This window comes from Martes martes (genome assembly GCF_963455335.1).
Source record: "Martes martes genome assembly, chromosome: 4".
Classification (NCBI taxonomy): domain Eukaryota; kingdom Metazoa; phylum Chordata; class Mammalia; order Carnivora; family Mustelidae; genus Martes; species Martes martes.
The window spans coordinates 176,722,630-176,745,603 of NC_137891.1; the positions used below are offsets into that span (position 1 = coordinate 176,722,630).

The following is a 22,974-nucleotide window of genomic DNA, read 5'->3' on the forward strand; positions in this document are numbered from 1 at the left end:
AGAGAGGGACAAAAGACAGACAGACGGACAACGTTTGGTAACCATTGCATCAATGCAATGGTCCCCTCCCTAACCTCCTCACACTCCAGAAGGGAGCATGGCACCTCGCATCCGGTACTCGCCTGGATCACTGTGTATATTTCCGCGCACTTGACCTGTTTACACCTCTCTTCCGTCAGACTGTGAGTTAGTTCCTCAAGGGCACAGACTATTTCTTATGCATCTTTCACTTTGCAGCATTTGCCATGTAAAAGATACAAAGGCAGCCAAACTTCAGCTGCAGGAGAATGGGGAAAAAACAGCAACAGCAAAACACTTGGAATCAGACAGACCCGACTCCAGTTCCAGCTCTGCTGCCTCTTAGCTGTGTGACTTCCGGCAAGGGATGTTACCTCTCGGAGTTTCCATTTGCTCCTTGGTAAAATGAGGACAATGCACTTTGAGCTTGATGAATGAGGGTTCACATAAGCCTTCATATGTGTTACACGCCTTAGCACAGCTCCTGGCAAAGATCACGCACTATTTCTAGACCACACTCGGAGTTCCGAGACCTGGGTTCGGGTCTGAGCTTTCCCACAGTCCTAGAGTGAGTCATTCAACCTCTCTGAAGCCCAGTGCCCTCATCTCTAAGAAGGGGGAGATAACCACTTCAGTGAGCGGCTGGGCACTTTAAATAAAAAGAATCCACGCGGGCGCCTTGGGTGGCTCAGAGTTAAGCATCTGCCTTTGGCTCAGGTCATGATCCCAGGGTCCTGGGATGGGGATTGGGATTGAGCCCCATGTCGGGCTCCCTGGTCAGCGGGAAGCCTGCTTTTCCCTCTCCCACTCCCGCCCCCTCCCCGCTTGTGTTCCCTTTCTTGCTGTGTCTCTGTCAAATGGATAAATAAAGTCTTAAAAAAAGAAAAGAAAAGAAAAGAAAAAAGAATCCATGGGGAAGTACTCAGCACACAGTCGGTCTTCAGAGATACATTTTTTAAAAAAGATTTTATTTTTATTATTTATTTGACAGACAGATCACAAGTAGGCAGAGAGGCAGGCAGAGAGAAGGGAAGCAGGCTCCCTGCTGAGCAGAGAGCCCGATGTGGGGCTCGATCCCAGGACCCTGGGATCATGACCTGAGCCGAAGGCAGAGGCTTAACCCACTGAGCCACCCAGGTGCCCCCAGAGATACATTTTTACCCTGTCTAGACGAACTCCTGTCTTTCCCCTTATACTTTGGAATCACTCAGATACAGCTGTGGAGAGGGGGACAGCATCCAGAGGTGCTCAGGTCTACCCTGAGTCCAAAATAGACTCTAGAAATGGCCATTGGCAGTTTGGCCCAACCCAGTGGGGCCTCCCATCTGGAGGAGCAAGTTGCCTAAAAACCCAGCTCTCCACACCGAAGGGTACACGGTCCCACTTTCCCCTAGCAGAAAGTGTCCAGGTCTTTCTAGAAAGACAAATCACTCTGTCACCCTTAGAGTTGTGAACAATGATAGAGACGGAGCAAAACGCACACTCTGTGAGGTCTATAATTAGAAAAGTTGCTCAGAACAGTATAGAAACTTGGGAAGACTGATGGGGAAGCAGTCCAGACTTGGCTGGAATTTTAAAGATGGCCCTTGGGAAGGAAAGGAAGGGATGGGTGCTCCTGTCCCAGGAAGGACAAGGTGGGTTGCCAGGAGGGATGCTGGCCCAGGTTGGAATGAAACCCTTTATTGCTTCAGTGAAGATCTCCGTGCTCGAGTGTCATTTAAAAAAGCCATCTCTGCCCAGCCCTGTCCAGGTCTGTAAGAACATCTTCGTGAAGTTCTCTGGACAGCTGTCCCCTTAAACACACGTGGAAACCCAGGCTCTTCCAGGCAGTGGGCATTTTCCGAACTCACTGGATCTTTTGCCAGCCTATGGACCCGAAGGGGGCAGGCAGCAGCTCCAGGACTGTCCTGACAACATAGGTGCCATCTGGCTTGGTCATGTAGACAGCCCAGTTGGTGCCAAACTGGAAAAGAAGCAAAGCCATCGTGAGGGAGGTAGCGTGCCCAAGGGGTTAGGACTGACGTGGATTTGAGTCTGACTCTAGTTGCAGAATGGTCCTCTCTGTGCCTCAGTTTTCTCATCTGTAAAGTGGGGATGACAGTAATCATACCTGGCCCAGAGAGCTTGAGGACAGAGCCAATGTAAGAATGCCCACTGAGCAATTAAAACAGTGCTCAGCACTTTATTAAGGAGCAGTAAGCGCTCTGTTCTGTGATGAGACTTGCCCGGGGCTTTACAGGAATAGTAACCCCCAGGGCCAGACCTCCTCCTGCCAGGACATTCGACAACTAAAACCCTGCTTCCCTCCAGCACGTCCTCCACTCCTCCCAAGCATGAGCAGGTGCATGCTCGGCTCACTACACACCAGATACTGCCCATGCATGATTTTACTCTCTGCTCTTGTGGTACGTGCTATCATACCCCTACTTTACGCTTAAGAGGGTAAAGCCAGCAAAGAAGAAATTTTAGCTCAGATCTGTCTCCCCATCTTTCTCTTCTACTCTCAGGAGCTAAAACGTGCTTGATGTTTGATCTTGGGCAAATGATCCGATCCTCTGGGGCTCAGCATCTTGATGTGTGAAATGACTTTAATAACAGGAGAAAGTGGGGCACCTGGGTGGCTCAGTTGGTTGGGCAGCTGCCTTTGGCTTGGGTCATGATCCCAGGATCCTGGGATTGAGTCCCTCGTCGGGTTCCCTGCTCAGCAGAGCCTGCTTCTCACTCTCCCTCTGCCTGCCTCTCTGCCTACTTGTGCTCTCTCTCTCTCTCTCTCTAGCTCTCTGTCAAATAAATATATAAAAATCTTTAAAAAAAAAAAACCAAAAACACAGAAGAAAGTACCAGGCAGGAAGACAGCTGTGCACGATGCAGGGCCCCAGAGCTGGAGTCAGCAAACTGGGGCTCGGCCCGGCTGTGCGTTTTGAGACTTATGATGGACAGAAGGCACTGGACATAGTGCCTGGGCATAGCGGTGCTCAGCTAATGGAAGCCGTTCTTACTGACTGGTATTTAGTAGCCTAATGGCCTTCCACGCTTCTGTCTGAATCACATTATTACGGGGCATGATCAGTCTCTGGATTTTTTTTTTTTTTAATTAATGCTTTAAGGAAGGAGATTTTTCTGCTTGGCAGGCTCTGCCTGAGGGTATGGATGAAACCTGAGTGGTGGCGAGTCCTGGCCCCCAAGCTTCATCTCTTGTTATTTGCATTTTTGGTTTCAGTTCTGCCTCTCCCTCCTTCAGCTTTTTTATTCACCTTCTCTCGTTTGCCAGCATCTAATCTGTTTGGGGAAAACAGCAATGAGCAGTTGGCCTAAGCCGGGGCCTGGGGCGCCAGGGAGCTGGCACCCTGATGTGGTTTCCTCACATGGCCTTGGACACGACAAGGTGCTGGGCAGCCATTTCTGCCCCCTCGAACGTGAGATGAGTCCATATTGCGGATTCAATGCCTTTATGGTGGCATTTGCATCTGAACTGGGGAACCATGCGCTGCTAACTGTGTCTGGTTTGCAGGCGTGGCAAGAAGCAGAGACACAATGGAGCTGTCTGCACCGGCAATGCTTTGAAACCCCAGGGCACAAAAGCAAATGAAAGGAAACAACCCCTTCTCTCCCAGATGTAAACAACTCTAAAAGCAGAAATCTCCAGGGCACCAGGCACTCCTGTTCTCCTAGTCTGCAGAGCACCGTTATATCTCCTCCAGGGCCCAAGGGAATTAGTCTTGTTTACAGACCCACAAAGGCAGGGGGACAGCCGTGAGGAGCAGTGAGCCTGAACTGACCATGAACGCCAGCTCACCACCATCTGGCTGTATGTCCTTCGGCAGGCCGTTTTACTTCTCGGGAAGTGGGGGTAATGACCCCCCACTTCCCTGATAGGCTGGGGTCAAGATGAAATGAGATGCTGTGTTTAGAAGGGCTGATGATGTCACCTGGAAGTTCAAGGGCCTGTGGGATTCTCCAGGCCAGTGGCTTTAACCTTTTGGGGACTCTGGAGGACACAGACCTCTTGGGGAGCCTGGGAAAGCTACTGACACTCCCCAAATGTACATATATGCACAAAAAAACTTACCACTGAGTCAAGATTAAGAACTCATCGAATCTGCTTTTCACCATTTCTAAGGGCACAATTCAGTTCCCTTTCTTTTTGGAAGCCAGTGTACCCTCTGTCCCATGGCCCATAAGGCCCTCTGTCCCATCATTTCTCCTCCTTATTCACTGTGTTCCAGCCTCTTTGGCCCTCTCACGACTTAATCAAACTCACCAACTGTATGGGCACTAAAAATGTTGCTTCCTTTGCCTGGAAACCTTCTCTAGATCTTTGTCTGCCTCATTTTTTATTACTTATATCTCTGCGCTGATGTCATCCTCCAAGACAGGCCCTTCCTGGCTATCTAAAGCAGCGGCGGGCAAACTATTTTTCTGTAACGGGCCAGACAGGAACTATTTTAGACTCTGCAGGCCACAGGGCTTCGTTGTAACTGTCCAGCTGTGCTGTCGTAGGGCCAAAGCGGCTACAGACAAAACATACAGGAATGGGTGGGGCTGTGTGCCAATAAAACTTTATTTACAAAAGTAAGGGGACGGGGCTGGATTCGCCCTGGACCAATGTTTGTTGACCTTGGATTCCTTTTTCTGCACTCTTTTCTCCATAGACCTCATCATTCTCAGAAACTGTTTATTTTGCTCCTTGTTTGTTGTCTGTCTCTTGCACTAGACTGTGAACTATGAGGACAAGGCCTGGCTTGTCTGGTCACTGCTGTCACCCCAGCCCTAGCTCAGTGCTCAGCACACAGCAGATACTCCAGTGGCTGTCGTATGAACGAATAATTTCCAGTGATTCATGCAAGCTTGGGCAAGCTTGTTGGCCAACAGGGCACACAGGACGGTAGCTATGTGTCCTGGCTGGCAGCCTGGCTTTGCTCCCACAGCCTGGGATCCCAGGGACGCTAGGGATGCACCTGGTGTACCTTTTCCAGAAAGGCAAGGTGCTTACCTCTCTCATGACTTGCCTGCAGGCTCCGCAGGGTGAGATAAAGTCATCTTGCAGGTCACTGTGGGGACAGAGAATCAAACCTGGATCAGTCTCTCCTGAGGCATGAGGATAGCTGCCGAGATCAGGCCCCGAGGCTCTGCCCAGCTCTGGATGAGGTCACACCCCACCCCACCAGGCAGTTTCCAACCAGAGGCGTGTTGTTTTCATCAGTGCCTTTGGGAAACGTTTAGTGAGCACTTACCGTCACCCACACTCCGGGGACACAAAACACTTACTGTCACCCACACACCAGGGACACAAAGGTTAAGAGGAATATGTCTCTGGCCTTCAGGAGTCTGCTCAGCCCAGTGAACGAGCAGACACCTGGATGAATTATCATTTTAAACAAAATGTGATAAGAACGTACTCTACGGGGAGACAATCCTTGACAGAGGAACTATAGAGAATATTTTGTGGAGGAGGTGGCATTTGGTCCTGTCCTTGGAGGAAATGGAGCGTTCCTAAGTCACCATTAGCAAGCAGCTACTGTGTGCCAAGATCTGTACCAGGCATTGGCTATCCACTATCTCTTTGAATTCTCAGTGCAACCTGAGTGTCAGAATGACCATTTTATCTGCAAGAAAACAGGTTCAGTGAAATGAAGTAACTAACAGGTGCTAGACCGAAGCCTCATGTTTTTCTGTGCTGCAGACAATAGAAATAGTATGTGCAAAGGCCCTGTGGCATGCAAAAAAAAAAAAAGACACGTGAGTCAAAGGGTAAAACAGGCTCTTGGCATCTGAGAAGTCTAGAGAAGAGACGCTTACAGCCAAGGGTTGGCCTCTCAGAAAGGAGGCACCTACAGGCAGTCCTCCAGCTTTGAGCAGGATGAGGGGTGGCACTTAAGGAAGGTGAATTTAACAGTAGGGACCACCAAGCCTGCTGGAGCACCAGCGGTTATGTCCGCTACCACCATCGTCCTTGCTCTTCTAGACCCACAAATCTGAGAGACCTCTGCAAGAACACAGGACTTCAGTTTTGGTTTTTGGTTGGCTCCTCCTTTCGCTAATCTTGTGTGACTTTAACCAAGTCATTTTAACCCATTCAATGTGCATTTCTTTGCCTGTAACGTGTAGGGAATCATGGCACCTACTTTGTAGGAATGCTGGAAGACAAAATGAGATAGTGTGCCAAGGGCTTTGTAAACCTTAGAGTGGTCTACACGTATCACTACTGCCTATACTATTGGGCACTCATTCCTTTACACGTATTAGCTCTGTCTTCATTTTAGTACCTCCTCACACAGATTTATTATATATAACTTACATATAATTTAAAATTAACTTATCATATATATGTTGGCAATGATTACCATATTATTTAATATGTGCCTGGAGGGTTCCAGGCATCCTGCAAAGCACTTAAATGAATTATCTCATTTTAACTGACAAATGTTTATTGGTGCATTGTGCCAGGCACTGTTGGTGCTGGGGATACAGCAATGAGCAAAACAGACAAAACTCATTGCACTCGGGAGTCAGGACCAGTGAGAGAAGCCGGATAATCGGCTAATGAACCAACCAATGATGCATGAGGTGGAGATAGACACAGACGGTAGGGATTGCATAAAGCAGCTGAGGGAAGAGACAGTGATAATGTGTTATTTCATCGAATCCTTGTAACTCCCTTTCATAGGTGGGGTTCCAAAGAAAGGTTCTGCTGCATGGAAAGGTGAGTCCTTTCTGAGCAGGCTCCCAGCTTCAGAACAAAAGCACACGGGGATGTGAGAGGGTGGGGACCTGTGACCCAGGATGCACACTGAACCAAATGAACCCTTATGATTACCAGGTGACGGGGGTTGCAGCCAGAGCCTTCCAGAAGCTCTTTGGAGGCTGGATTCTGTGTTATTTTTTACTTTTTCCCATACATGTTGACCATACCAGGCAGACACGAGAAAGGAGCAACAAAGACCAATTGGAGAATCTCTATCTTCAGGGATCTTACTGTCTGGAAGGGGAGATAAAGTCTGCATGTTAATACTTCCAAACAGGCAGGCTGTGGTTAAGACCATGGGAGAGGACGGGGGGGTTCCTGGGGGGCTCGGTTGGTTGAACCTCTGACTCTTGATTTCGGCACAGGTCATGATCTCGGAGTTGTGGGATCAAGCCCCATGTCAGGTTCCACACTCAGCGGGTAGTCGGCTTCAGATTCTCTCCCTCTCCAACTCCCTCTCTCTCTGTGTTATCTCCCCTAAAATAAATAAATCTTAAAAAAAAAAAAAAAGACCATGGTAGAGGAGTTCTGATTCAAATTCAGCCTCCCTTCCATGCCTTGTAAGGCCCTGTATAATCTGGCCTCTGCCAAGCTCACCACTCCCTTTCTCAGTCTTGTGATATGCATGGCCAACTGTCCAAAGGACAGTTCCCTGGACAAGGTGCCCGGCATTAGGGTCTTCAAGTGGGTGGGGTGAACATGCATTCAACCGGGAAGTTGGACTTGGTTTTGGCTTCAAAGGTCAGAAGAAATCACTTCCAGGCAGCATAGCTCTTAGGCTGAGAGAGAGCCTGGTAACAGTCCTGGCTTCCCCTTACATTGTACTTCTCTGTGCCGGGCTCCTGTGCTAAGGACTTCAGGGACACGAACTCATTTAATCCCCTAACAACCCCATAAGGTAGGGGCTATGTAGGTAGTCTTATCATCCTCATGTTATAGGTCGTGGAAGATGACATGACCTGCCCAAGGTCACAGAGCTAGCAGGACCAAGATCTGAATCCAGGATTTGCGGGCTCTGCCTTTGGGAGCTTGCAAAAGTCATAAGGATAAAGTTAAAACGATAGCTGTAATTTGTTGCATACTCTGTGACAGGACCTGTACCGAAATCACTTCCTGTTGCGTGGTGACAGCCCAGGGTGTGTGTGTTAATCTCCTCCGTGCTAGGGACAAAAAGCAGTGGAACAGGGTTATCCAGGTCTCACTAACCCCAGAACCAGGATTTTTAACCATTACTCAATCTTCCTGTCAAGAGTAAGAATCGAGAGCTTGGGAGAAGATACGCCCCAAAATACGGTTGATGCAGCGGGACATCTACCTCTCCTGCCTTGTGCTGGGATCGACAGTTTCTGTATTTGTGCTGATTCTGCTCACACACTGGGAGCATCCTCATCAGACGCGACCGGCTGGAAACCGATCGCCTTTGATGCCTACACTGGGGCCCCCCCTGGGACAAGCTTAGCTTCCTGTTAGCAAAATCCCATCCTGGGCTCCACACATCCTGGAGCTCTCAAAGGGGCTCTCTGAAACTGTTCACACCCATCAGTGTTAACAAGGGAGCTGGCACTTTCCACTCATTCTGCACCCACGCTCCCAATTTACCAGTCATTAATGCAATAATGGCTGCATTGCTGGCTCAGGGACACTGGGGCAGGCTGGATCCCTGGAGCAGTGCTAGAAAAATGGGTGCTAGAAAAATGCAGGTTTTATGTAAATAAGGACATTTGCTAATCATCGCTGGCAATACCCAGTCCTTTTTTTTAAGTTTTTAGTTTTAATTTTTATTATTTTTTTAAAGATTTTATTTATTTGTCACAGAGAGAGAGAGAGGGAGAGCGAACAAGCAAGGGGAGAGGCAGGCAGAGCAGGCAGAGGGAGAAGCAGGCTCCCTTCTGAACAAGGAGCCCGATGTGGGACTCAATTCCAGAACCCTGGGATCATGAGCCGAGCCGAAGACAGATGCCCAACCGACTGAGCCACCCAGCCGTCCCAACCCAGTCCTTTTTAAAAGTAGATAATGACCAGGAGAAAAAGCCTTTCATTTAGAACATTCTAAACAGAGCAAAGCTCCCGTGCCATTATCCTCTTTTGTTGACTTTGGCCTCTTTTTCGCCCAGAATACCGTTATTTTCTTGGATCAGCTTTGTATGAGTTATTTCCCCACACCCTGCTTTTAAATTAAGTGTAATCCACATCCCGAGCTCTGCTCATCTGCACAAAATGTTCCCAGCACAGCCTCATTTATTCCTCCCTAAGCTGAAGGGGAGCCAGGACAGACCTTGGTGACAAGGGAAGGCTCTGGGAAGCTGGGCCCTTCTCCGTCAGCGCCCCTTGGCTCCAGTCGCTCAGGAAAATAGCCTTCAATAGCCCGGTCCACTTCAGGGCCAGACTAAGGCAAAGTTTAGGATCCTATAAAGAAACGGGGGCTTGGGGGCGCCTGGGTGGCTCAGTGGGTTAAAGCCCCTGCCTTTGGCTCAGGTCATGATCCCAGGGTCCTGGGATCGAGCCCCCGCATTGGGTTCTCTGCTCAGCAGGGAGCCTGCTTCCTCCTCTCTCTCTCTCTCTCTCTGCCTACTGCCTCTCTGCCTACTTGTGATCTCTGTCTGCCAAATATATAGGTAAAATCTTAAGAAAAAAAAAAAAAAGAAATGGGGGGTTGTTTCTACTATGTGGCCCCTGCAGGGCATTGTGCTAAGTCCCTGCGTTTCTGCCCACAAGGCCCTGCAGGGCCACCACGAGGGAGGGGTAGTGCACTCCTCATCTGTGACCCAGGCACCTGGTGGTCCTGAAAGACCAACATCTGGTCAGCCTCGAAGTCGCTCTCTCAGTAGATTAAACATTTCCCGTGGCATCTCCCCCGCACCATTACTCTGCTGAGAAAACTCTCTTGGGGGCGCCTGGGTGGCTCCGTGGGTTACGCCTCCTGGACTCTTGATTTGGGCTCAGGTCATGATCTCAGGGTCATGACATTGAGCCCTGCGTGGGGTTTCAGGCTTGGCAGGGAGTCTGTTGGAGATTCTCCCTCCCACAACTCGCACTCCTCCCAAATAAATAAATAAATAAATAAAATCTTGGGAAAAAAAAAAAAGAGTAATAAAAGAGAACTCGCCCTCAGACAATGCAAAGGTGCACACAAGAGCAACTCACCATCAAACTGGAAGGGGAACAGGGTCCGAGGGAGTGAAAGAGCCCATTCGTACTCAAATCCCGATGCTACCTTGCCTAGGTCCAGGGCCAACAGAGCTACCCTATGACCTATGACAAGAACTCAGTGAATGTCCTGTGAGGGTCCACATGTGGGAACCTTGATATTTATTTCTTTATTTATTATTAAATTAACATATAATGCGTTCTTTGTTTCAGGGGTGGGTCTGTGATTCATCAGTCTTACACAATTTGCAGCACTCACCATAGCACATACCCTCCACCATGTCCATCACCCAACCCCCCCATCCCTCCCATCCCCCTCCACTTCAGCAACCCTCAGTTTGTCTCCTGAGACCAAGAGTCTCTTAAGGTTTGTTTCCCTCTCTGGTTTCACCTTGTTTCATTTCTCCCTCCCTTCCTCTATGATCCTCTGTCTCGTTTCTCAAATTCCTCAAATCGGTGAGATCATATGATAATTGTCTTTCTCTGATTGATTTATTTTGCTTGGCATAATACCCTCTAGTTCTAGCCATGTCATTGGAAATCGCAAGATTTCGGGGGTTTTGATGGCTGTATAATATATATATATTATAAAGAAGATGCGGTATATATACAGACTGCATCTTTTTTATCCATTCATCTGTTGATGGACATCTAGGCTCTTTCCATAGTTTGGCTATTGTGGACATTGCTGCTATAAACATTGGGGTGCAGGTGCCCCTTCGGATCAGTGCCTTTGCGTCTTTGGGGTAAATACCCAGTAGTGCGACTGCTGGGTCGTAGGGTAGCTCTATTTTCAACTTTTTGAGGAACCTCCATGCTGTTTTCCGGAGTGGCTGCAGGAACCTGGTTATTTATGTTGGAGCATGTAGAGAGACTTGATTAATGCTTTTGTTCAGTCAGGACCCAAATGGAATCTGATTAGTGTGAACAGTAACCCGGGTTGACCTGGCTGTCACCCCACCAGCTTGTCTTGGTAGCCTGCTTCCTGGCACTCAAAGGTGGGCAATGCCAAGTGTAATAGTCACCTCTCACAGTGAGGGATCCCTGAGGCAGCTCCCTGAGAGTGGGGAAGGGTGTTTGACTTCCCAGCACAGCACGGTGGCACGGAATGAGCCCAGAGTGAGACTACAGAGACCTGGGATCTTCCCAGCTTTGCCACGAATTCCCAGGGAAGTCGCCCAACCTTGCTGGGCCTGTTTGTCCATCTGTAAAATGGGGTCATGGCCAGGGAGTCTATACCAGGTGATTCTTAAGTCCCTCCAGCTTTAGGTTTCTATGCTGCCTTTCTGTTGTGGCTTGTAGGCATCCTGTTGTAGTCTGCACTGTTATTAGAACAAAAACCACACCTACCCTTAAGCTAAAGATATGTTGGTTGTTTATCTGCTCTGGACTCAGTGAGGGCAGAGTCCATTTCTTTTTTCTTTTTTTTTTTTTTTTAAGGTTTTATTTATTTATTTGTGGGAGGGAGAGAGAGAGAGAGAGAGACCATGCCCAAGCAGGGGAAGTGCCAGGCAGAGGGAGAAGTAGGCTCCCCTCTGAGCAAGGAGCCCGATGCAGGACTTGATTCCAAGACCCTGAGATCATGACCTGAGCCGAAGGCCGTTGCCTAACTGAACCACCCCAGGCATCCTGGGCAGAGTCCCTTTCTGATTTTTCTCTTTATTCTCAGCACTCAGCCAAGCCCAACAGTGCCTGCACATGGGAAGCACAGAATAAATGTGTTAGATGAATGAATGGATGAATAACACGTGTGTGGCGAGTGTTGGCCAAACAGATGGATGCATACAGCTGCAACCGCTTTTCCCACCCCTTACCTGGAGATAGCAATGGCCCTGAACTCTCTGTGTCCTTCTGAGATGGCCTTCTGGATTGCCGTCCGCTCCGCACAGACGCCCAGCGGGTAGCAGATGTTTTCTATGTTGCACCCTGAGAAGAGAGGAAAACCCAGTGGCATTTCCAGCAGAACCACTTCCCGTGGCAGGTGTTGCAGAAGAGGCTTGCCCCATTCCAGCGCAGGGAGAACACTATTACTCAGAGAGGACAGCTTGACAGGAAGCTCTCAGAGACTCGGTGACCCCCTGCCACTGCTATGGCCCTTCCCAGCATTCCGACCCCTGTCACTCACCCAATACCTCCGTCTTGAAGCATAGCCTGGGAGCAGGGGCAGCACAGTCCCCCCTCCCCAGCAAAGGTCAAGGTCAAGGTCAAGGGAGATGCTGTGGCTTAAGAGGCTGAGCAGAGCCCCCCCCCAGCCCTGGATCTAAGAGACAGAAGGTTCAACGATTGGGCCTGGGCAAAATTTTGGTGGTGTTTACCAGCTCTCAGAGTTCAAGTGAACTCTATTTGAGTCGTGTTGCAAAACAAACTGTCAAAACCAACACACTAACAAACAAGGAACTCCCAAGCTTTGCAAAAGGTGTCTGTGATTGCACAAGCCTTCAGGGCAATCCCAGCCCTCCAATGGGCGGCCGGCTGCTTGGTGGCAGAGCCCACAGTCAGGGAGCCCTCCCCAGTGTCCCTCCCAGGAGCGTCCCTGGGTGACAACTGGCAAGGCCTGTTCCCAGGACACAAAACACTGGCATAGCCAGATTGAATGACTAACAAACTCTCCATTTCCACGGAGATAATCACCGCAGAAAGTGGGCTTCCCCCTGACTGTCAGGATGTGGTCTGTGTCACTCTTCATGGCTTGCCTTTCTCTCTGAGGCAGAGATTATCAATTGCTCCCCAGGATTTATTGTCTTCTTCTTCCTTTTTTAAAAAAAAATATTTTATTTATTTATTAGCGAGAGAGAGCACGGACAGGTGTGAGTCACCCACATACAAGTGGGGGGAGATGGGGGAGGGGGAGAGGGAGAAGCACTGAGTAGGGGGCCTGATGTGGGGCTCGATCTCAGAACCCTGAAATCACAACGTGACCATGCCAGACCCAAAGACCATGACCCAAAGCAGAACCTTAACCGCCACCCAGGTGACCTTCTCCTTCTTGCTTTAAGTAATACAAATGACCCCTATTCCAACATGGCTGCCCACACAGCCGCTCAGCGAGAGACCGTATTTGCTAGATTCCTTGGCAGCATAGTACAACCATGCGACTCAATTTTGGTCAGTGGGATGTGGCCCAAAGCAAGATGGGAAACTTCAGGATCACATTTTTGGTAAAGAGATGGACAGCTTTTCACTCCTTTCTTCTATGTTCTACAGGCTGGGGGGAGGTGGGACAGCTCTGGCTGTGCCGTTTATGGTCATGGGGATGGAGAAGCAACAGGACAGAAGGCACTCGGGACCCTGGTCCAACTCATGCAGCAGAGTTGAATCACCTGTTTGCCCTGGCACAACTGTCTACTCTAAGTTGTTATGTGAGAATAAAAGAGAATCCTGTCATGTTGGAGTCATTGTGTTGGGAATTTTTGTTACAGCAGCTTTAACCTACATCTAACTGATAGAGAAATTGGTAATGAGAGTGAAATGCAGCCTTGAAAAAACAAACATCTAAAATATATAGTCTTGGGATGTCTGGGTGGCTCAGTCAGTTGTGTCTGCCTTCCGTGCAGGTCTGACCCCAGGGTTCTAGGATCAAGTCCCGCATCGGGCGCATGGCTTATTAGGAGCCTGTTTCTCCCTCTGCCTACTTCTCCCTCAACCTGCCGCTCCCCTGGCTTGTGGTCTCTGACAAAAAAAATAAAACCTTAAGAAAAAAAAAATACATGGCCTTGGCTTAGCAGTTGGGCGATGTGAATGGGAAAACAGACATGGCCCTGTGGAAAGCTGATGGCCCTTGTTACTTGGCGGCAGGTTATTTGGTAAAGCCCCATTCTTTAATAACCTGGGAAGCAGACTGTGCTACATACCATTAGGATTTACTACCTGACAATGGAATCAGCTCCATGGCAAAGATCTGATGAAGGGTGACACCTTCTTACCCAGTCTATTGTTTTGGGGCCTCAAGGAGGCCATCATCAAAATGACGCAGCAGGGATGGGCCAAACAGGGAAGCCAGTTACTAAAAAAGGGGAGTTGGTAGGCTTAAGAACTATGCCCAGAAAGGATCTTCGAGTATGGTACTCCTGTATGGAAGAGACTGGAAGCAAATAAACCAGGAGGTTTCTAAGTTTTTCACAGAACTGGCTAGCCCAGAGAAGCCAAAAGTCTGCTCTGTAAAATCCTGTGATTGTTTAATCCCAAAAGAAACCCTTGGGTCCCCAAAACCCCACCATCAGAAGTGAACTGAGAGAGTTGTATGCCCCCAAGGTGGGGGGGATTCTCCCCAAAACCCACTTCAGATGTGTGGCTGAGTTTAGGATAGTCAAGGAAGAGTTCCCAGAGGGCAAAGTCTGGGGCCACCGTAGAGAGTGGACAGTTACCCTCAGGGCAGAAAGGTAAGAGAGTGTGTACCAGGGCAGCAAGCCTTCACACTTCTTGCCCAGTAGGACCGACAACTGCATGGACTGGTGGCCACTGTGTGCTCCCTGTTCTTCCCTTTTCCAATCAGAAGATTTGATGGTGGTTATTCTTTCCTACTCTTTCCTGCTCCTTCTCTGCACTGAATATTGTGGGAGTGAGTGGGAACTGGGATGTGGGTGATTACTTTTAGATTTTGGGCCTCTAGGCCAACAGGACCACATCCACATCTCAGGAAGGAGACTGAACAGCTCTGAGTTTCCACTCTCGGAGCTGGATGCCATGACTGGGTGGACTTTGGGTCGCCTCTCTTAAGAAGGTGGTAAGTGGGTCTTACATGTGGAAAGAAGGATGTATACAGATACTTACAGGCCACAGGTAGTCCTGTGGCAAAGACTAATTGTTCCCAGGGTTCACTGTCCCAACAGAAGCTACTGGAGTTGAGTGGGGCATGTGACTACCCAACCAAAAGACCACATTTCCCAGCCTCACTGGAAACTTCCTATAGTCTTGTCGCTTTAACCAATTAAGATACAAGTGGAAGTGGTGGGTGCAACTTCCAGATGACATCTTTATGGGGCCATTGTTTGCTCCCCACTTCATCTTTCCCTTTCCTGGGGGCTGGAACATGGATGTGATGACGTGTACTGGTTTGGAACACGTGGCTGTGGACACCACTCTAGGGATGGCAGGACATCGAGAGAGAAGGAATCTGAACTGAATAGCCTCGTAGACCACAGCAGAGCAGAACAGTCCATATGCCCAAGACTCCAGCCCATCCCTGGTCTGTTAGATGAGAGAAGCAAGCAGCCATCTTGTGCGAGTCACTATGTTTCTATTTGTCTCATCACCTGAGACTGTTCCTTACCTAAGTCACTCCTTTTTTTTTTTTTTTTTTCAAATGTGATTATGCAGGATTTGGTTCCTACTGTAGTCAAATTTGGAAATTGGTCATTATTTCCTCATGTATTTTCCCCACAGAATTTTCTGTCAGTGCATTATTTACATGGACGCTTTAGGAGGGGTTCAGTTAATCATTTGATCCACTAATCATCATGATGGTTCTCAAGATCACAGGCATTCATGTCCAACAGATGGAGAGGAATGAATGTCACCAGACCTCCTGCAACAAACCCCACAACAAGCAGTTCAAATGGGAGCGGCCATCTTGTCTCACATGACCTTTTTATCGGTCGAAAGATGAGTACCTGACCCACACTGGGCCAATCAGAGTTGAGCACCTAACTAACTCCCTGGGCCAGTCAGAGCCAGGCACCTTACCCACACTGAGCCAATCACAGTTCTCTACACAGGAACTTCAGTTCCTCGAGGAGACTGAGAGTTTGGGCTTGGGCCGGGCTGCTGCCCTGGTTTCCGTTCATTATGGAGGAGACCGCTGGGGGAATGGACACTCAGAAGAACGGATGGGAGCTGAGATGAGAGATGGCCAGAAAAGAGTCTGGGCTGGTGCAGTTGCCCTTGAGGCCCGGCTACACGTCATCTCTTCCCACACTTTTAGGAGCCAACACGCCCTCCTTTTGTCTAATAGTGCGGATGGGCATCTGTCGTTTACGGTCACCCAGAAGTCAGTCTGTACAGTTGGGCTGCGGGACAAGGAGTGACCAGGGACTTCTAGCCCTGAACGCCAAGTGTTTTTGACTTTGCATTCACATGTGAGTCACTACATTTCTTTGCATTCACATGTGAGTCACTACAGCCGGATAACTGGCCCTCTCTCCAGGGCAATGAAAGTTAAATGAATGAATGAATGCAGCTCGCTCCCCCACCTAGTCTCCCCAGCCAAGTTCCCAGTGCCTGCCTGAAATGACTTCCTCTAAACAAGCCCTTGCCTGCCCTGCCCACCTCTGCTGACTTTGGCCTGCCTGCATTTGACTTCTGCCTCTCCTGCTGGCCTTATTCCCCCCACGTCCTTCCCTATCAGGCAACCACCCCAGCCCTGCCTCCTCCCTGACTCAGGGGCACTCTCCCTGTTAAACGTGATTCACAGAAATCTTGGGTTTGGCGGAAGGTTCCTTCCTCAGGTCGATTGCCTGGGTCTGCACTTGAAGTTCAGAATGGCCTCATACGGAGAAATCTTCCTTACTGTGCCTAAAAATTTAAAAGGGCCAGTGAAGGAAGAAAGACTGTTTTATTCATTCATTCATTCATTCATTCATTCATTTTTTTTGAGAGATTGTTTTAGAAGAGAGCCCACGGCTGAATCAGGGCTTTGCAGAAAGAGCCCCGAGGGCGCCTGGGTGGCTCAGTGGGTTAAGGCCGCTGCCTTCGGCTCAGGTCATGGTCCCAGAGTCCTGGGATCGAGCCCCCCATCGGGCTCTCTGCTCAGCAGGGAGCCTGCTTCCTCCCTTCTCTCTCTGCCCGCCTCTCTGCCTACTTGTGATCTGTCTGTCAAATAAATAAATGAAATCTTAAAAAAAAAAAAAAAAAAGAAAGAAAGAAAGAGCCCCGAGTTTCCGTTCTGCCCTGGGACCCTTGGCCCTACTGGCTCTGAGAGTTTGGGAAAGACACTAAAACTTTCTCATCATTTATGAAGTGAAAGCCATAGCACTTCCCTCAGAGGACTCTGGTGAGAAAGATTCGAGATCACACACGTAGAGCGACGAGCACAGCGCTGTGGGTCAGCAGTGGCCAGCTGCTGTTACCAAATGCACAATTTTGGAATTGGTGGAAATGAAATAAGATGAAACTAGAGAGGGAGACAAACCGTAAGAGACTCCTAACTCTAGAGAAAACACAGAGGGTTGCTGGAGGGGTGGTGGGTGGGGGATGGAGTAACGGGGGGATGGGCAGGACGGAGGACACGTGGCGGAATGAGCTCTGGGTGTTCTATGCAACTGATGAATCACTAAACTCTACCTCTGAAATTCATACTACATGCTAATTAATTGAAATAAAATTTAATGATAATAAAGGCAAGGGTTTGGTGGTGGTAGGCCTGTGTGACTGAGCACCTGTTCCTTCTAGACAAGGTGTGATGGTGGCTCTGAGTCTGCCCTTCTGACACTTTGAAATCCTTTCCGGGGACTACAAGGCCTCACAAAACCTGGTCCCAACCTGCCTACCTGTTGGACTTCATCTCCTTTGGCTCTTCAGGGGGAAGACCATGAAGGATCAGATTTAAAGGTTAAAGCCAAGACAAGCTGGATTCAGCGATTAACGAGGACATCTTTAAGTGTCTTTTTATTTTTTATTTTTTTTAATTTTTATTTTTTATTTATTTTTTTTTTAAAGATTTTATTTATTTATTTGACAGACAGATCACAAGTAGGCAGACAGAGAGAAGGGAGGAAGCAGGCTCCCCGCTGAGCAGAGAGCCCGATGCGGGGCTCGATCCCAGGACACTGGGATCATGACCTGAGCCGAAGGCAGTGGCTTTAACCCACTGAGCCACCCAGGCGCCCCTAAGTGTCTTTTTAGAAACGTGGTTTGTTCCTCCCAGAATTCACTACAGCTGATCCAGTAAAGTGGCTTTCCCCCAAACAGCAAAGGAGGATATAGAGTGCTGAAGTCCCTCTAGGGAGAGGGGGTGAGGGAGACAGACCACCATCCCAAGGACAAATTTGCCCATCCCTTGGATGGTGCCGGCAAAGAGTGGTCTCCATGACTTTCCTCCACCACCTCCCATCTGGCATTACACAAACCCTGGCTGCCCCGGGATACCCCACCGTCCCTGCCAACTCCCCCTGCTGCCCCATTTCTTCTGTCCCCCCACCTCCCTCTCCCTCTGCAGCTCCTCCTTCCCTGGTGGGCTGCTCCTCTCCCCCGCAAGTCTCCAGCAGCGATCACAGAAGGTAATTGTCATGATGAGTCACCATCCTGTGGCCCATCCTTAAGAGGCACAAGACCTTGGCCAGGGTCAAGGGGAAGCGATCATTATTACAAGGCCATGACAGCAAGGCTGTCAGACTTGCTTTTGAACTGAATGGGGCACCAGCTGTCCCAAGGAGGGAAACTCCACAGAGGCTGGTCTTTGGTACAACTGGAAAAAGTCACAGAACTTGGCAGGTCTGTCTCGTACCAAACAATAAACTCCGTGTCTAAATTCAGCCGCACCCTCTCTGTCTCCCAAACATCTCTAGTTCATCCCATGACACATGTCATGTTTCCTCTGACTGTTCCAGGTCCCCACCTCTCCAAGCCCTGCTTTACTACCCTCTGTCCTCTCTTCCCATCTACAGGTGAGTCAGGGATTCTGGTAAACACCCTCCATTCGTCCCCCTCTCCAGGCCCCCTCCGCACATGCACCTTGCGGCACAGGGCAGCACAAAGAGCTGACCTGAGTTACAGCATTTGTAGAGCGCGTGTTTGGGTTTTGCTCTGCCACCTCCATACTCCTTCTTGTGGTAAAACACCCCCCACGCCACCCTGGGAACAATGTGCGTGTGAGTCAGCCAGACCAATTGCGCTACTCTATCATGACAACAGTGATTGGCTCGAGGGTGTGCACGTGATTGGAGATGGACCAATCAGAGCCCTTCCCTGGAAGTTTTCCATCTCCAACTAGTGGAGAAAGAGTTCTTGCTTCTCTGCTTTTGATGTGAACCAGAGGCTGCCTGCACTCATGTTTCCTGATGCCTGGAGAAAGCCCACCTACAGGGTTAAGAGAAAGAAACAAGCACCCAGAAGGATAAAGGGCATGACGACATCTGAGTTCCTGGGCCCAGCCATCCCTGAGTTAAGATCTACTGTTACCCATTATGGTTCTGATTGGTTTCTGTCATTTACAACTGAAACTGCTCTAGTGCATGTGACACTCATTGTCTCCCTTCATGTGGGGGCTCTGAGATACCAAACGAGATCTCCTAAGAGATCTTCCATGCCAAGTGCTTAGCGAATGATCAGTCACTAAGTGGGCGATCAATCCACTGTAGCTGTTGGTCCCTGCCCATGATGTCCTCAGCACCATCCAATCCAGCTCTGCCTTCTGCTCCCTGCTTTGGCCAGTGCCTCATCATTCCCCTGGTCTACCTGGCTGAAGATCTAGAACTGTATTCCTTTCGTTCACTCCAGTACCGCTCACCACAAGCCCAGTCCACTTGTCCTGTACAGTTTCTCTCAAGCCTTTCCTTCCTTGTTCCATGTACCACTGTCCTAGTCCGAGTCACTCGTTCATGCATTCAACAAACTTTAACTGAGGACATGTTAAGGCTGGTCAGTGTGCCGGCCCTGTGGATGGGTCAGCAAACAAGACAGACATCATCCTCCTGACACTCTTTCCTCCGTCTTGGCCCTCCCTGAGTACTTGTCAGACTAACTGCTCTTGAATTCCATTTTCATGTTACTCTTCTTAATAATGTTCCTGGTTCCCTACGTTCCAATCTCAGTGTCAATGCTTGGCCTTCACAAGTCCTCCACAATCTGCCTCTAAAGAATAATAATACAATAATATATATTATTATATATTTATAGTAATAAATTATATTATTAATAGTAATAATATAATAGTATTTTTAAAAATAATATAATAGTATTAAAAGAGAAGAAGCTGGGGTGCCTGGTTGGCTTTGTGGGTTAAAGCCTCTGTCTTCAGCTCAGGTCATGGTTCCAGAGTCCTGGGATTGAGCCCCTGCATTGGGCTTTCTGCTCAGTGGGGAGCCTGCTTCCCTTCCTCTCTCTCTGCCTGACTCTGTCTACTTGTGATCTCTCTGTCAAATAAATAAATAAATAAATCTTAAAAAAAAAAAAAAAAGAGAGAAGAAGCTGCCACCACTTGTGGCATCCTTCCTGTGGGCAGAAACTGTGCTAATCATCTTATAGGCATGAGCTCATGACCTGATGGCTGATCAGCACAGGCACCAACCATCAGGGTGGAAACCAGTTCTCTTCACAGCCATCCAGAAAGGTGGGTGCACGATCCTCAGTTTACAAATGTGTAAGACACATTAGGGTGAAGGGTCATGTCCAGGGTCACACAGCTGGTTAAACAGTAGCTCCAGGATTCACACCCAGTCCAGAGCCTTCGCCCCATCCCAGAAGGCTTCCCTAAATCTCCACTGCACGACCAGGTTCTTCTGCAATTTCAACAGGCTGCACTCGGGCTCGCCTCTTTCATTCACTCCTATAGTCATTGGTTGAGGCTTCCCCTTTCGAACCATGATCTGTGTAAGACACAGAACCTCCGTGGGGGGCGGAGGGGGGCGCAGAGATTACATCATTTGTGCTCATTGCAATATCCCTGGTACTTGGCACCTTACCTCTGAAGTCACAGTGCTCAGCAAATATTTGTTGAATGAATGAATCCCATGCAAGGAGGCATTGGAAAGAGCCAATGGCAGATTCACCGTCCAAGCCCCTGGCACCCAAGGACAGTGTGGGCTGCAATGTTGTTTGTGGAGGTGGTTAATGTTTAATAGTCATTTGAGCCACCAGGCCAGGCCTGAATTCCCACAAGACACACAGAGTCTTGATTCCCTACAGAGTAGCCGACTCGGAGTCAGGGGAACTCTGGGTTTGAATCCCAGCTTTATGACTTGGGCATTTAGCTCCAGTGAGCCTCCATTTCCTTCTCTGTGATCTCAAACTGCCTTGTGGGGTTATAAGGGTTAATGGATAACATTCTTCACTATCCTTTCACATACTAGCACTCCCTCAAGGTTCCTTCTCCGGCTCAAAGGGGTTTAAGACCCAGGTGACTCCTGAAATGGAGAAATGGGACAGAACCTCCAAGACAAGAGGTAACATGAACAGCAAGGAGAGCCCGGGGCGGGGGGGTGGGGGGGTGGGAAGGTGGGGCACCATTCAAGGGGAGACAGGGATCCCCAGCCAGACTCACAGCCGAGCAGTGGCTCACAACTGGCCTTAGGCTACTGGAGGTCATGGATTAGATGTCCACCTGTGAACCTCTGTCCCTTTAAATAGCTGCCATTGCCAAGTAGAGGCGGATTCTGGGCAGCAGTGCTGGGTGTCCCCATCTGTCCCACTGTGCCAATTCTCATCTACCCTCCGAAGTGGTGGGGAGGGGCATAGCTTCCCTACTACTTCCTCACCAAGTCCCCCACTGTTTTGAATGAGAATGCCTCTTAGCTTAGCAAAAACAAGCCTGAACTTTTGTTCAAGTGAGCTCTTCTAGAAACCCAACAGACCAAAGAAAGGGAGCTTAGGAACAGATTAGTGCTGACTCCAGTTTCCATCGTCCAGTTCCCACCTTCCCCAGGCCAGCGATCATTGCTAGTCACCCAAACTTCTCTCTGCTTCTTTCCTCCAGGATCACTCTGCAAGGCCTGAACTCCGCTAACAAGTCACTGCCTGCTGGCCATGGGTTCCTCAATCTCCTTCCTCGCCCAGTAGGTGATGGGAAGAAAGCAGGGTTTGGTGGACCCCAGCCCTGAGTTCCACCACCAGCGCCCCGTGTGACCTTGAGCAAGCCGTGTCCCCTCTCTGGTCCTCAGTTTCTCTATTGAAAAATGGGCTTAACACGGATATGGGTGGGGTGAGAGGTAAGGACTTGGTAATGAAACCTGGAAGCCTTCGCAGAGGGCCACGCGTGGAGGGGGGCTCACAAAGTATCAGACGTGTCCCTCCCAGCTTTGAGTTACGGCCTCCCCTTCCCATGTCCCTCCCCGTCCCACCTCTGGCTTCCCAGTCCGCTAAGAATTGAAAAGGTCGCTGCATCTGAGCAGCACCTGCATTCAGCCCCACGGTCCCGGACAGCAGGCAGGGCGGGGGAGGGGGGGGCGGTAGGGAGGGGGGATGCCAGCGTTACAAGGGTGGCCCAGCCACGAGCGGCCAGAGCTGCCCTCCGGTCTGCCGCCTCCCTCCCGTCCTCCTGCGACCTCCCGCCGGGGCTGCGGCCGAGGGGGACCCGGGGCGCCCTTACCGGAGAAGATCCTTCCGTCCCGAGTGAGAATCGCGGCCCCCACGGGGAAGTGACTATAGGGGCAGTAGGCGGACTTCTTGGCCTCCCGGCAGGAAAGCAGCAGCCGCTGGACGAGCTCGGGCTCCAGGGCGCCGGCGGGACGCTCGTGGGCCATGTCTCTCCCCCGGGGCTGCGGAGGCGCAGAAGTCAGCTCCCAGCCCCGCCGGGCCAGCGAAACGTTAGCTCCTCCCTCCGGGGCGTGTCCCTGTGGGGCGCTGGGCGGGGCCGGGGTCTCCAGCCACCGCCCCCCCCCGCCTCCCGCCCCCCTCCGCAGGCTGGGATTAGAGGGTGCCGTGTGGGGCCCAGTGTGTAAGGATGCGACTGTGCCCACGTGTGCTCACCCTCTTCCCTGGGGACCACTCTCGCTGCTAACACACTGAGGGGCGAATGGTCAGGGCATGGATGCGCCTGTGTAAGGGGCGACTGTGGACACACGCTCCTCGCTCCTCAGGGAAGAGGCTGCGGGGGTGGGGGGTGGTCAGTGTGAGGTCTGGGGAGTCCAAACTCCAAGGGTTGAAATGCACCTCAATGTGTTGACTGTCTCCTTCGCTGGGTGATGCGATGAGGCTGAAAGGGCAGAGCTGGGGCAGCCATTCAGGCTTCCTGAGGCAGGGAGTGTGAGACAAAGCAGTAGGACCAAATTGCTTCTTTATTTTCACCCATTCTCCTTCTGATTCCTGTCTTAACCCAGAATTTAAATGTATCTCGGCTGGAGGGAATCTCTGAGGTGGTCTACTCAGGTTTCCTCACTTTTTTGTTGGCAAAATAAACATTGGGTTGGTGGCCA

The 22,974-nt window shown here is 50.0% G+C and overlaps 1 protein-coding gene across 1 annotated transcript; it reads right to left on the reverse strand.

The window, feature by feature from the left end:
• Positions 1-965: 965 nt before the first annotated feature.
• On the reverse strand, positions 966-22,354 carry CDA (cytidine deaminase). The gene is made up of 4 exons (XM_080799994.1): positions 22,149-22,354; positions 11,725-11,836; positions 5,012-5,069; positions 966-1,981 (listed from the first exon to the last, which is right to left on the reverse strand). The coding sequence occupies exons 1-4, from the start codon at positions 22,300-22,302 to the stop codon at positions 1,865-1,867; spliced, it is 441 nt and encodes a 146-aa protein (XP_080656120.1). The 5' UTR covers positions 22,303-22,354; the 3' UTR covers positions 966-1,864.
• Between the last annotated feature and the right edge of the window lie 620 nt (positions 22,355-22,974).